The sequence below is a fragment of the Ostrinia nubilalis genome, chromosome 6 (assembly GCF_963855985.1).
Source record: "Ostrinia nubilalis chromosome 6, ilOstNubi1.1, whole genome shotgun sequence".
In the NCBI taxonomy this organism is placed as follows: domain Eukaryota; kingdom Metazoa; phylum Arthropoda; class Insecta; order Lepidoptera; family Crambidae; genus Ostrinia; species Ostrinia nubilalis.
Genome location: NC_087093.1, coordinates 17,906,888 through 17,922,121, shown reverse-complemented (window position 1 = coordinate 17,922,121; position 15,234 = coordinate 17,906,888). Strand labels below are relative to the sequence as shown.

Below are 15,234 nucleotides of genomic sequence, written 5' to 3'. Positions count from 1 at the left end.
TGTCCTACCTATTACGTCACACATGCACACACAGATAGCATGCACAGCTACAAGCACCGTATCGCACACCGGCCACCGCTCGTTCCCTGTGTTATTTGTGATTACAGTTTAGTGGAAACATGCGATGTATATTTAAGTGGCTAGCCTATTACGAGTAGAATCTGTGAATCCGGCATTGTCTCAAGAGGTTAGATAACATTAAAATAAATTGCGGTGACAATTGCGTTGTTTATCAGATTTCGCTCAGCGCGGGTTCAGAAGAGTACAGCAGTTCACGTTTTAACAAAATTAGTATCAAGATGGTTGCCGATTTTACGAATAAAGTTGTGTTGGTGACCGGCGCGAGCGCGGGAATCGGGGAGGCCATCGCGCTGTTGTTTGCGAAGCTTGGCGCGAACTTGGCGATCGTGGGCCGGGACGCCGGGAACCTGGGGAGCGTGGCCAAGCGCTGCCAGGCCGAGAAAGGCCTGGCCCCGCTGGCGATCGTAGCCGACTTGGCCACGGATGCCGGCTGCGACAAAACTGCCAAGGACACCCTCGCGCATTTTGGAAGGTAAAAGATTGTTCATTTGATAACGAAGTCTTATGTTAATTAAGTAATTCTTTGTTTTTTTAAAAGACGTGTTTGTTCAAACACAATGAATCAATTTTCATGGATTTTGATTTGTTGTACTACCTATTTGTGTCCGTCTCGAAAATTGACGAAAAATTAAAATAAAAGAATAAACGTTTTCCCGTACAAAATGCTTTAAAAAGTATGTAGTGGGATGGGCGTGCTGCGTCTTTCCGTTCTATACATGGCCAGAATGCACCCATAGGAAACTGCTCGTGTATATTTTGGAGTGTCTCTTTGTAAGTCGGTCACTACAAACTAAACACGAATTTTGCGTACTGATCGTGTATAGTTTGTGTCGTGGATGGATTCCGTCTTCGCTCCAAACTATACTACACCACTTACAGTTGACTAGAGTGTGTTTAGTTTATTTGATTTAATAAAATATGGAATTATATTTAAAATTATTACATTTATTAGATATTATGCTCTTGCTTTGTCCTCGAGATTAGAAATAAGAACTACCTATGTAGATCACGTACGGTGATGCCATTTTTAAATTAATTAATTTTTACATAAAATATTATTATTTTACTGAATCTACATATTATTATAATAAATCTAGATTTATAACACTAATGTAAGTGGTTTCTGAAATTAAATTGATTAGGTAGATTTCAAATTAAATAACAATTATTTATTAGTGAGAGTGAATGAAGAAAGTTAAACGTGCATTATTAACTAAAATTGTCGACCGTTCGGTGTAGTGGTTCGAAACGGATAACTGTTCCGGAGGTAGCGGGTTCGATTCCCGCACAGTACAAACATTAATTTGTGTGCATGAACATATTTTGATATTTTTTTGTATTGGACTGGGTGTCTTCTATGTATAATAAGTATGTATTTACAAAAAAAGTATTTAAGTATGTTTATATCCGTTATCTAGTACCCATAGTACAAGCTTTGCTTAGTTTGGGACTAGAAGCGCAGTGTAAAATGTCCAGGGATATTCATTTTTATTTATAAGCTTTTATCTCAAGAACAAAAATCATTTTCACATACATAATTCTTAATTTCAGAGTTATTCAGCCCCAAAACAAATATCTTTTCTATGGCAGAATATGAAACACCAAAAAGCTCTTTATCAAAACAATGGCACGTGTCGAAATTGATTCAATGTTTAAAGTAGACACGCAGTTATGAATTAATATGTAATAGAAAGAGAGGTAAATAAGTCAAAATGACGAGCATGCAACTAAGTACTCGCGTATACATTGTAATCGCGAACTTATTACAATACATACATGATTAGTCCGTAGGTATGCGTACTGACGATGTATATTTTGGAGTAAGATAATTGACCTAAGTCACTACAAAGTATACGCGAGCAGTACGCAGCGTATGCGTACTGGTCGTGTATAGTTTGGAGGAGCTTAGTAAAAAAAGTCACATCCAAACCAGTGAACGTTTGGGTTGGGTTAATAACATAAATATATCTGTTATTAACCCTATAGAAAATGGGTTAACCCTAACCGAAATATACCGTATAATTTCGGTTTTCTTATCAATCGGTTAATGTTAACATTGATCACAAAATTAAATATGTTAACAGAAAAAATATGTTACAGTTTTACATGCGGTTAACCCTAACCGAATTATAAAGGTAGGTAGGTACCTTCATTTGCCTTTCCACCGCGCGAAATGTACTATGCGCTCTACGGCCATACAAGTTACAACCGATCGCCGCGCGGGCGGCGCGTCTCGTTTGATCATCGCACGTGTCTCTTTCACTTCTATGAGGCGTAATGAAACAAATATACTTTTTACATTTGCCGCTTATTTTATTATTTGTTTGTTTACTCATGCCAATCATCATTGTGCTCGCCTCGGCGCTTCAGCGTGGATTGATTGAAGTGTGAAAAAAACATTACGAAAAGAAACTGTGAATGTGAAATAGTTAACTAATAAATTATTATACTGGAACATTAGTGTTATATTGTATAATTATGCCGCGTAAGGCAACAAATGCTGTCCACAGACATTTTGAGTGGCGGAGCATTCAAGTATTACGTAACGCAATTTGGTCTCGTAAAACGTTACGATGCGTTACAGGGGCGGGAGGGGGACTTTCTTACAAGACATTACGTAACATTGTTTCTTTTTTTAAACAAAAATTTAGGGAATTAAAACTCCCAAATTGGCAACCCTTTTCTTTTACGTTTTACGGGGAATCTTTCGTTTGTATTATAGTCTGGTCGTCATTTTTCATTTGTTTGGCTCGACGAAGACGAAGTTGATGCAAGTGGCTTGACAATTCCAGAACCGTCTTCGTCTGCACTCCGGGTGCCAGTGATGAAAGAATCTGAGTGGCTAGCAAACCCGTGGACAGAGGAGCGTTAATTTCAATCGAATTGTTTTTATAGACCTACTTAGATACTTGGTTAATAGTTGATTATTTTGTAATTTTGTTAAGAATACGATTTTATTTCGAGTAAAATGTTTAATTTCAGTTGGGTTTCTGTTTATAATTGCATTCCCAAAGGTTAAAATAAACATGTTATGTATTTTAAGAGTTTATTAGTAAAAAAAAAGCTAAAATAGGATAGGAATGACGGAGAAAAACAATTGTGTGTGTGTAAAGCCAAAAATTTATAGAAAAACTAGCGGCCGCCCGCGACTTCGTACGCGTGGATCCCGTTTTACCCCCTTCATCTGTCTTACGCGATTTAGATTTTTTCATACAAATGTTTTTTCCCGCTAACTCCCGTTCCCGTGGGAATTTTGCAATATCCTGTTGTAACTAAGCTTTAAGTTTACTAAGGTACCTGCAAGCCAAATTTCAAGCGTCTAATTGAAGCGGTTTAGATTTTTCATACAAAAGGATTTTCCCGCTAATTCCCGTTCCCGTGGGAATTCCTAAGTATACTATAACCCGCCCAGGAGTATGAAGAATAATTGTACCAAGTTTCGTTAAAATCCGTCGAGTAGTTTTTGTTTCTATAAGGAACATACAGACAGACAGACAAAAATTTTACTGATTGCATTTTTAGCATCAGTATCGATCACTAATCACCCCCTGATAGTTATTTTGAAAATACAGTGTGAGTCACGTTAAAGTGTACATATGAAAATAGATGAAACTAGACGTATTTTTATCGACAAAAAAGAGGTCATTATTTTGATTTTTTTTTTAAATTTATTATAGAATTTTTTTTCTTCCAATTACTTATTTTAAGGAAAACGTAATAACTTTTAAACTAAGCGGTATATCCTGATAAAATAAAAACAGTAAAATGCTAAATAACAGGCAATACTAAAAAAATACATAAAATACACAAAAAATGCCAACAAATAGGGGAAGGGGGGGCATAGTGGAGTACTTAACTTCAATCGAAAAAATAAAAAGAACCAGATAAGTTACGAAGACTAGTTTTAATCGAAATGATACTACAAGTATTATATTATAGATAACTCTAAAAAAAATTACGAATTATTAACTATTTTGGCATAAAATAAGTTTTTTTTATAGTCTATAATTTTCCGCTTTGCCCTTATCACAAGGGTAAAGTGGAATTGCACATTGGGCAAAGTGAAAAAGGCACTTATTAAGCGTTTATCAACTGTATTTGAGCATTTTGCTAATGAGGTCAATTAAATGAAATAACATAAACAACTTATTTAGTAATTAGGAACTGTTTTAGGCCATAAAAAACCTTGTCCCTTACTACTGCAAGATCATATATTTTTTGCTCCAGTTTTTTTGAAAAATACTGGACGAAACCCATCAATCTTCTTCGATGCATCACCAGATTTCAAATGACAATGAAGAGTTCCAATTAGGATACCATATTTTGTGATGCCGAACTAATCGTAGTAAGACTCGCTTCCTCCATCGCTCTTCTCATTTGATCTTCTCTCCATGAGCCTTGGTTCGTTTTACTTTTGTAATAATTATGAACCATCTGAAAAAACAAATTAAATATTTCTATGTGGGAATCATTCCACTTTGCCCCCTTGTAATATTTTCCACTTTGCCTTTTTGATAATAATTACAGTTTTCAATTGATAACTAAGAAAGTATTAAAATTTGTTTAATCTACAAAATGTCAAAGGAATCTATGATAAACAGATATTAGATTTAAATAATAAAAATACCATCACTACTCACTTTTCACAATAATATCCAGTTTCCAAAATCCTTGAATTTCGTAAGAAACTCACTCGATCTACATCGCGCAGTCATGTAGCCTGCTCGGTGGCGCTAGCCGGACTGATTTTGGTCAATGACCTTGGTCGGCCCTGTGCTTGGCTTACGTGAAGCACGAGTGCCGTTGGGTGAAAGAGTGTTGGTAAAATCAAATTTTTCGCTTTGCCCACCCCTTCCACTATGCCCCCCTCTCCCCTAATAAAAAATGATACTTTTTGAAAAAAAAAAAACTGCTTTTAAATTCGTGTTTTTTTGGTTATTTGATAAATTTCTCCAAAAAATGCCCCTATAACCGGTGGTTTTTATTATTTTGTATTATACTCTATCGTATTACCTTCGTAAAACCAAAAATCGCATGTCTCTATCCCTATCACAACGTTTGCAATGATCGTTTGAAGTAAGCCTCTCCGGGCGCGCCATTCAACGCTTCGTTAACAACGAAACTGAAAATGGCTCTAGATTTGTTATTTTGATAAAGACAAGTTAGATTTCAAATAAAAACAAAAGATTTCGAAGTAAAATAAGCATTTTAGTTAAAATTAAAATTGTCTCTATCTGTAGCTGAGAATAATGTTATGGCAGGCCTTTGTTCAAACGATCATAGCAAAAGCAAATATTGTGAAAAGGATAGACATGCGATTTTTGGTTTTACAAAGACAATACGATAAAGAATAATACAAAGTAATAAAAACCACCTGTTATAGGGGCATTTTTTGGAGAAATTTATCAAATAACCAAAAAAAAAACACGAATTTTAAAGCAGTTTTTTTTTCAAAAAGTATCATTTTTTATTATTTGTTGGCCTTTTTTGTGTATTTTTTATGTATTTTTTTAGTATCGCCTGTTATTTAGCATTATTACTGTTTTTATGTTATCAGGATATGATGATGATCCATCCGACCGATTTCGGCCATGGCGACCACTCCGACTCCTAGCTGTCTTGGCGGCGCTGGTGTGCCCGAAGATGGCTTACGTAGCCTATTTTCGCGGTAAAATCCCTCGCGCATTGAGGGTATCTGAGCACGCCGCCAACATAGTTATAGTGAAAGGCGGCAGATGGACGGGCCTTCAAGTCATCGCGCTTCGCGTCGAGTTCAGTCGTACGCTGCACCTCGAACTCGTGGACTTGCCTTTTCACAATCTCCCGCCATTCTGGACGCTGTGCTGCCAAACCTTCCCACTGAGAGGGCTCAATGTTGCATCTTTTCATGTGCCGCTTCTGTACATCTTTGTACCTGAGGAGTTGACCGCCATGTTTCCGCTTACCCTCCTCAAGTTCAGAGTAGAAGATGCGCTTCGCCACTCTCTCTTCCGTCATACGTGATACGTGACCACACCATCGAAGTTGGCGACGCATTATATAGGCCTCAATGCCACCCACATGGGCTCGTCGTAGCACCTCGGTATTGCGCACTCGATCAGACCATCTGATCTTCATGATGGTGCGAAGGCATTTGAGGTGGAAACGATCCAGTGTGCGTATATGGTGGCGATACACGCACCACGCCTCGGAGGAGTACAGTAGGTTTGGCAGCACAACCGCCATGTATATTGAAATTTTTGTAGCCAGCTTTAGGTCATGCGAGCAGAAAACCTTGGAACGCAGCTTCCCAAATGCTGCAGCTGCAGCACTGATCCTGCTGCTGATCTCGGTATCAAGATCACATTTGGATGTTATAGTACTCCCCAGATATCGGAACTTATCCACCTGTTTCAGTACATCCTCACCAAGCATAATGCTTAGAGACTCGTGGTCATTTGTGTCCAAAGACATCACTTCTGTCTTCTTGACACTTATCTTCAGGCCGAACTTGCGGCATGCCTGGTGAAAGACGGATATCAGCTGTTGCAGGCCTTCTGAGGATTCTGCTAGAAAGCACAAATCATCAGCATACATGATCTCAGTGATCAGTGCATACGAGACTTTAGTGCGCGCCTTAAGTCTGGCTAAGTTGAACAGGCTGCCATCTGTGCGAAAACGGATGCGGACTCCCTCAGAAACAGTTTGTAGAACCTCTTTGACTACCACCGCAAAGTATAGAGCAAACAGTGTGGGCGCTAGCACACACCCTTGTTTCACCCCACAGGTAACGGGGAAGAAATCTGACTGTTCGCCGTCTACGGCGACGCAGCACTGCATATCGTCGTGAAGGAGTCTTAGAAGTCTCACATACTTTCCCGTGCACCCTAATTTTCCCAGCACCATCCAGAGAGCTTCACGAGGCACACTATCGAACGCTTTCTCCAAGTCAACAAAGCAGAGATATAGCTGACGACCCTGCTCTCTGCTTTTTTCCTGTAATTGACGCACGGAGAAGATAGCTTCACAGGTACCTCGGTCAGGTCGGAAGCCAAACTGGGTTTCGGGCAGGATCCGTTCTGACAAATCCTTTAGGCGGTTTAAAAGGACTCTGGCAAAGGCCTTTCCAGGGGATGACAGAAGCGAAATACCACGGTAAGAGTTGCAGTCGGAACGGTCCCCTTTGTTCTTGTACAGGGCACTGATGCGAGATACTTTAAAGCTTTCGGGTACTCGCTCTTCCTCCCACATGCGAACAAATAGTTCCCAAACCAACTTATGCAACTCCTCACCCCCGCACTTGAGCAGCTCTCCCGGTATAAGGTCAATGCCAACCGCCCGCTTGTTTTGCTGCTGCCTGATGGCAGTGACAACCTCCCCACAAGTCAGGGGCTCATCCAACTCAGTGGCTAGAGGGAGTTGAGGCATTAAGCTGATATTATTAAGATCAGTTGATCGATCTACGTTGAGCAAAGTATTGAAGTGTTCGGCCCAACGCCTTAGTACATCTTCCTTACTTGTCAGTAATTGCGTACCGTCTACAGACCTCAAGGGTACTTTTGCCCGATATGGTGTACCAATCAGCTTACGTACCTCGCAGTAGAACTCCCCAAGTTGGTTTGTGTCAGCGAGCCACTGCATGTGACAAGCTTTGTCCCGCCACCACTTGTCTTTTATTTGTCGAGACAGCCTACGCAGTTCAAAGTCACTTTCTTTGACTACCGCGACACTTCCACCTCGTCTTCTATGCTTTTGCAAGAGATTTCGATGTTTGTCGAGTGCTGCCCTGAGAACCCCATCGTTCTCATCTAACCAGTCTTCATTACGTCGGTATTTCATACCCAAGGCAACGGAAGCGGTTTCCAAGAGATGAGATGACAAACATCCCCAAGCAGCACTGACATCATCTGTCTCTTTGACTGGAAATAGCTTCTTGGACAAGGCTTCAGCATATTTCTCCCCCTGGCCTCGCGATCATTCAGCCTATCCACGTTTATCAGCACAGGCTGTTTCGTTGCGGACCTACGTGGTCGGCGGAGGCAGAGTCGCAGCTTAGTGAATGTAGGAATAAATTAAAGGTAATTTATGCGATTTACTAACCTAAGTACTTGTAATAAAATAAAAAATTATAATATCACGCATGGAATTTATTCCTCTTTTTTTCTGTTTGCGCTACAAGCTTTCGAAATTCTTTGAACCAAGCATATAATTATTTTTTTCGTTTTAGTACAACTGCATTTCAGGATAAAGCTTGTTTTTAAAAAAGTATTTTTTTATTATAATTATTTTATTTTACACTTTTTAGTTGTATCTCAATCTCTGGATGATTATTTAGCACCAAAGTGCCCCAGAAGTCGAATCCAACGAACCCAAACTCGATAAGATTCCGCCGTTTCGTTTAGGAGTTCCTATGGCCACCTCCTGACTCCATCAGCAGGACCCTGGACATCATCTAGCACCCATTCTTTTTTCATTGTACGTCAATGACAACCCCAAATATCCGAATACTGATTTAGCCCTCTTTGCGGACGACACCGCACTCTACAAGTCCGGACGTAATCGGAATTACGTCATCTTGGCGCTCCAACGCGCAGTCACACAATTAGGGGAAGGGTTCAGGTAGTGGCGTATCGCGGTAAATCCCGAAAAGAGTGCAGCAGTGTCGTCAAACGTCGTCGTTGCAAACGTCCTCCGGTTCGCACTCGTCCTAATGTCCCCACCCATCTCACCTTATTTGACCAAACTATTCCTTGGAAGAGTGAGGCCAAGTACAGTCGCGGAATGAAAAGGTTCGTCACCTTAGTGTCGGTTTTCGCTTGCACTAGAGTCAAACCTGCCAACATAACCGTGCAAGAAACAGTGCTGCTAACATTTAAATAAATAGGTATGACGTTTGCTAACGAATAAGGTTTTGCTTGTTTATTTTTCCATCCCATCAGTGCAATGTTACAAAATATAGTTTTTTTTATTTAATAGATAATGGCAGGTTGAACCAACAAAAAGGTTTTAGTTTATCAATCATAATAATCTTCTTGACAAGTTTAATCGTCAAACAACTTTGATCTGAATAATTTTGAACTTCACTGGCGAACAGTTAAAGATTATTTTCTCTAACTCGAGATTATTCTGTAACATAGTTTCAAAAGGTAATATGTGCTCGTGATTCGTTAAAGGAATCAATTTGAAAACTGACGAACCTTTTCATTCCGTGACTGTACTTAGGTGTCACCCTCGACCAGAGATTATCGTTCGCTCCGCACCTCAGACGCGTCTTGAGCTTTTCATTTTGGACGGTACAGACATGTACCGTGCCTGTTCTCCCCAATCCGTCCCCCGGACACGGCCTGAGCCGAGGTCCGAGCCTACCGGGGCGCCCTCAGGCCGCGTCCGTAGTCCCCCTCGATCGGGCCCACTAAAGTGAGCCCACCGCAGGCTGGACTTTGGTCCAACACCGCGGTGGGCGACTCTCTAGTTGGGTTCGCCACTGATCGGGCGCCTTATGCGCTCGATACGGCCCGATCGCGAACGTCGGTCTGCGACCGACGCGGACGAGCCTGGGCTTCGCTTCGCGGAGCCCACACTCGGCCTCGTCGACACACGCACCGACGATCGCCAAACGGTTAGAGTACCTTCTGTACTCGCCACTCTGCCCGGTGTAGCTGGAAAAGCTCTCCATGCAACCAGCGCGCGTACCTTAAAAAAAAATCATCTAGCACTAAACTGCTTGAAAAGGCAAATCCAACGAACCCAAACTCGATGAGTTTCTGCCTTTTCGTTTAGGATTTCCTATGGCCACCTCCCAAATCCATCATCAGGACCCTGGACATCATCTAGCACTAAACTGCTCGAAAAGACAAATCCAACGAACCCAAACTCGATGAGTTTCTGCCGTTTCGTTTAGGAGTTTCTATAGCCCCCTCCCTAATCCATCATAAGGACCCTGGAGATCATCTAGCACTAAACTGCTCAAAAAGACAAATCCAACGAACCCAAACTCGATGCGATTCCGCCTTTTCGTTTAGGAGTTCCTATGGCCACCTCCGGACTCCATCATCAGGATAATAATTCGCATAGAGCTGAAAATTTGTGTGAATGTTGAGAACACCATCATTAATGAAATGTCAAAAATCCCCAACGATCCGTCATTTAAAAAAAAAGTTTTCGAGGTCCCAAGTTTTTTGCATTTTTTGGCCAAGTAGTAAACTTATCATTAAAATAGATAAGAAATAATACTAGATCAAAAAATTATCTATTAAAATTGTCTTTACCCCTTTTTCCTAAGAGTCACCGATTATGAGGTAGAACGATTCAAAACAGCACAAACGCCGGCGCCCGGCAGTAGTCAACATCAAATGCACCGCGAATCGAAAACTAAGCGAGCGGGTAAAGAGGCCGCCTACTATTTTCATCTCTTTTTCGCGTTAACGTTTGATTGCATATAACAAATAATTCAAAACAAAAAAACTTTATTATGTTCATATTCGAAGGAGCCAATTTTATGAAAAAACAATAATTATAAACTAAAGCAAAGGAACCGTACAGATTTTTTATTTCAAACTTTGGCTCACAGATTTTGTCTCACTCTGTTACTTGTTCGTAACATTTAAAACCGAAATACATATCGGTTTAATTTGGTATACAGTTTTAATCGGTAACCGTTTTATTTCGGTTTTGGGACCATTTAATTAACCTATTGAAAGTGTTAACAGTATTAACACGTAACCGCATCAAAAGGTTTCCAAATGAATCTGTAACCGTTTATACCGGTTATCCTTATAAATCGGTTTTCCGTTCACTGCCAAACTATACTCGATTAGTTTCACACCCTTGCGTTCTGGCTATGTATAGAATGGAAAGACGCGGGCGTGCTGTTTTAATTTGAAAATTTGTTATTCGAATTTATTTATGTAATTTCAGAGATACTCGTATCTGCTATCAAACAACACTAGGTAATAACTAATAATATTCAAATTATTAGGACCGCATTTCCTGTTATAAATTACGTTACTTAGGTAGGTATTTACCTAATGAAATTCGGCTTCAGTAGATAATCTGACTTGTTGTATGGTTTACTGGAGTTTTATGTAGGTAATAAGAACACGAGATTATTGTGCTGTGCTCGTAAGTATAGCGTGCTCCATAGCGTGGAGAGTCCTACTTCCCTACTTTTATAATTCTGTGTAGGCCTAAGTACTAGATAATCCTCATATTGCTTCTGGTAAATTAGAGGGTCGTGCTGACCAAATGATACTAGGTTCAAAATCGACCTTTACCAAACTCAAGTGGCAGTGGCCAGAGCACATAAGGTAGTAGCTCGTAGAGCTGATGCTGATGGCCGTTGGGGCTGAAAAGTTCGTTCTCGTGTGGTGACCACTTGCCGGAAGACAGCCTTCCCAATAGGTGGACCGACGATCTGGTGTAGGTCGCAGGAAGGTCTGGACGCGGGCAGTGCAAGAGCGATTGAAAAAATCCTTGGCGGCAGGATTTTGTCCAGCTGTGGACGTCAATTGGCTGAAATGAAACGAACGTAGGAGAGGGAGACTGCGTAATTTACGTTCCTGTCGGAAAGAATGAATGAAGTAACGGGATATCCGCTGAAATCCAGTGCACTCCAGTGTCTGGACATTTTTAAATGTCCCGCTCATTTACCGTACTCACAAGATTAATTAGGTCCTACTTTAGCTGATGAATTTCTTATGAATGTGTGTTGAAAAGGTTTCTCAATCTTTCAGGCTAGATGTGCTGATCAACAACGTGGGCGTGGGCGCGCGCACGTGCATCCAGCGCGCCGACATGGAGACCTTCGACCGCGTGTTCAGCACCAACGTGCGCGGCGTGTACAACCTCACGCGCCAGCTCGTGCCCGCGCTCGTCAAGAGCAAAGGCAACATCGTCAACATCTCCAGCATCGCCGGCACCTGCGTGTCTGTGGGCAGTCTGCCCTACGCCATGTCCAAGGTATTTATTTACTCGCGTTTTAGCGTTAGCTCACGGGTGCGGGCGGGCACGGGCTGAACTGGTAACCAGCCACGGCCGATGCTTCCATGCGTCCACTGCTGGACATAAGTATACCTCCGCCAATTTATGTTCTGTTATCTGGTCATTAATAAAGTAGTGTCCTATTACAATTTTTGCCTAATTGGGACTAGAGAGCGCATTGCGATTCAAGAATATATTTTTTTAAATATGCGTGGCGTGGGGTGTAAAACAGTGCTGGCACCGAGGTAGACTCAATTGACCAAGAGCGCCAAAATACTACACGCCTACCTACTAATGAAGCGTTTTAAGACACCGAAGAAGCGTCGAAGTATGAAATAGAAATGCTATGGTAGGAGTCGTCTCCTTAAGAATTGGGTAGCTAAACCATGAATACAACATTGGAAATGTCCATGCATATGATGTCAGGTTTTATGTAAGAAGTGCAATAAAGGCCATGTTCGCTTGCAGGCGGCGCTGGACCACTTCTCGAAGCTCATCGCGCTGGAGCTGGCGCCGCTGGGTGTGCGCGTCAACACCGTCAGCCCCGGTGTCACTGTGAGTACATAATCTACTTCCACTCGAGAACTTTTCAGCCCCAACGGCCATCAGCTCTACGTAGCTCGTAGAGCACTGCCACGTTTAGCAATTCAGTGAGCTATGTCGGTCACTCTGGTTTTTCTGCGGATCTCCTCATTTCAGATTCCAACACGTAAGAAAACTCCGAGCATAGCATGCCCTTTGGGTGGTATAATCACTCCTGAATGTTTCTTTTGTCCTCATATTAAACCGCAAGCATAGCACGCTCCATCGCCCTTTGGGTAATCACTCCTCAATCTTTCTTTTGTCATCATCATCATCATCATTTCAGCCACAGGACGTCCACTGCTGAACATAGGCCTCCCCCAATGACTTCCACATCGCACGGTTGGTAGCGGCCTGCATCCAGCGCCTTCCTGCTACCTTTATCAGGTCGTCGGTCCACCTTGTGGGTGGACGTCCCACGCTGCGTTTTCCGGTACGTGGCCTCCATTCCAGAACCTTGCTGCCCCATCGGCCGTCAGTTTTGTCCTCATATTTTATTTTTTATCGCAATCCCCAGATAAGCAAGTTCGTGCAGCGTCTCACGGACTACACGGAGGAGCAGTACCAGGCGTGGCTGCAGGAGGCCTCGGGCTCCATCCCGCTGGGGCGCGTGTGCTCGGGAGAGGACATCGCCAAGATGGTGGCGCACCTGGCCAGCGACGAGCTCAGCGCGCTCGTCACCGGCACCGTGGTGCAGGTCGACGGAGGCCTGCAATACTCCAGCGTCGGCGGGCTGATGCAGAAGCAGATGAAGTAGCACTTCAGTGCTTAATAGAAATTATCAACTTGAAAATGCTTTATGAATACAATAAAATGGACCAAAAATGTTGTTAATTTAAAAACTCTGACGGTTACAAAGAACTTAAAAACATGTTTATCATTAGTTTGAATAATTAGGTACATTTTTATACCAAACGATAATTAAAACAAGTGTTTAACGGGTGTTTAAGTTATTGTTATTGTTATTAAGCCTATGAATGTTTTAATATTCATAATCTACCTATGGCCAATAAGCTGCTGTTCAGTGCCAGTATTGCTACAAATGTCATTCATTTGAATTCGGGAGCGGGAAAAAACGACAGATTAACGTGGCGTGCGGATGGTTAATTACGCGCGCTTTTAAGGTTCGGACAAACCAACGCGTGCAGCGATGGCGATGGCGATGGCGACCACTGCGCGTGCAAAAGTTGTTTCACACTGCCGCGACCGCGATGGCGATCACTGCGCGTGCAGATTGTCACTGTCACCACAACTGTCACGCATATTGTCAATCACGCCTATTCGGCAAAATGGAAACTGAATTAAATGATTTGTTTGGAGCTTTTGATGCAATTGAGACAATGGAAACAGTTTTTCACTCAAGTTTATTCAGGCGGCCATATTATTATATTATAGAATGAGACAGGATTACATGCGGTATAGGTAGTAGGTATTGGTTACTCATAACCAAGCTATATTTCTGGCTTCGTTTGTAGTCCCTAGAGCCCTAACAATACCTTTTAATTAGATTTAAAGAAAGGTTTGATAGGAAGAAGGACTGCACTAAGGCTTTCTTTTTAGTGGGGGAAATGAAACACAACGCGGACGGTTGATATCTGGTTTATTACTGTTATGCTATTGCTATATACAAGATTTACATAATGTACACAATTCAATGTGTCCAGTCCAATGTGCCGTCGGTGTAGAGTGCCTACGGTGCACGTTCGTTCAGGGTTCATGGGCCAGTCGGCTAGCATGTTGTAGGTCGCGGTCGATGCTGACGTGCTCGTACAGTATCCTTGTGGGCAAGTAAGATTATAACCAATTCATATTTTTCCTTGAGGGAAAAAATTTGCCCCCATTACCTTTTACCATTGTCGTTCTTATCGTTAAATCGCACAAAACTAATACACAGAACTCAACACAACATCTATCAAAATCAATTTTCATTTTCATTTTTGGTGCAACAGTCATCTTGACATTTACTTTTTTTAAGGCAAAGGAAATTACATTATGCACCCAAACCACAGAGTACATAATAGTCCAAATATCTTTTTTGTCTTTAATAATAACCCAAAAAATACAAAAAGACATCAGTTTTGATCAACTAGGTGTTTCTAGTGGCACTAAATTAATGACTGAGACGTTTGATGACTTTAATTAGGTTTTTATTTATGGCATACCAGTGTTTTATTTAATACCAACTGATCCGGCGAACTTCATCAGGTTCATCAGGGTTAATGTAGGATTCTAATGGTGAAAGACGGCTCGTTGCCAATGATAAAATATGGGCATTATGTATGGCTCACGCGACTTGCACATTACAAAAATTGTACGAAAATTATTGAACCTACATAGGTTCTAAAAGTTACTTAGTACCTAATAGAGAGTGTGAAAGAAATAAATCTTGATTAGTTAATTGATTCCGCAACTTTAACATTTTACGTAAAACTATCAAGACTCTCCCAGTCGCTCCTTGTAGTAAACCCCCTAATCGTATTGATTGCCCTTAAAATCAACTTTTAGAAAAAAGTAGGTACCTACTTAATTAATTAACTAGAATGTTATTTTAAAACTTCTCTGCGTTGGGTTGAATCAGATTTTCAAAAATTTCATTTCAAAATATAAACATTC

The 15,234-nt window shown here is 41.3% G+C and overlaps 1 protein-coding gene across 1 annotated transcript; it reads left to right on the top strand.

The window, feature by feature from the left end:
* The first annotated feature begins 68 nt into the window (after positions 1-68).
* Positions 69-13,496, top strand: LOC135072737 (3-oxoacyl-[acyl-carrier-protein] reductase FabG-like). The gene is made up of 4 exons (XM_063966766.1): positions 69-553; positions 11,793-12,018; positions 12,508-12,594; positions 13,139-13,496. The coding sequence occupies exons 1-4, from the start codon at positions 300-302 to the stop codon at positions 13,376-13,378; spliced, it is 807 nt and encodes a 268-aa protein (XP_063822836.1). The 5' UTR covers positions 69-299; the 3' UTR covers positions 13,379-13,496.
* The last annotated feature ends 1,738 nt before the right edge of the window (positions 13,497-15,234 follow it).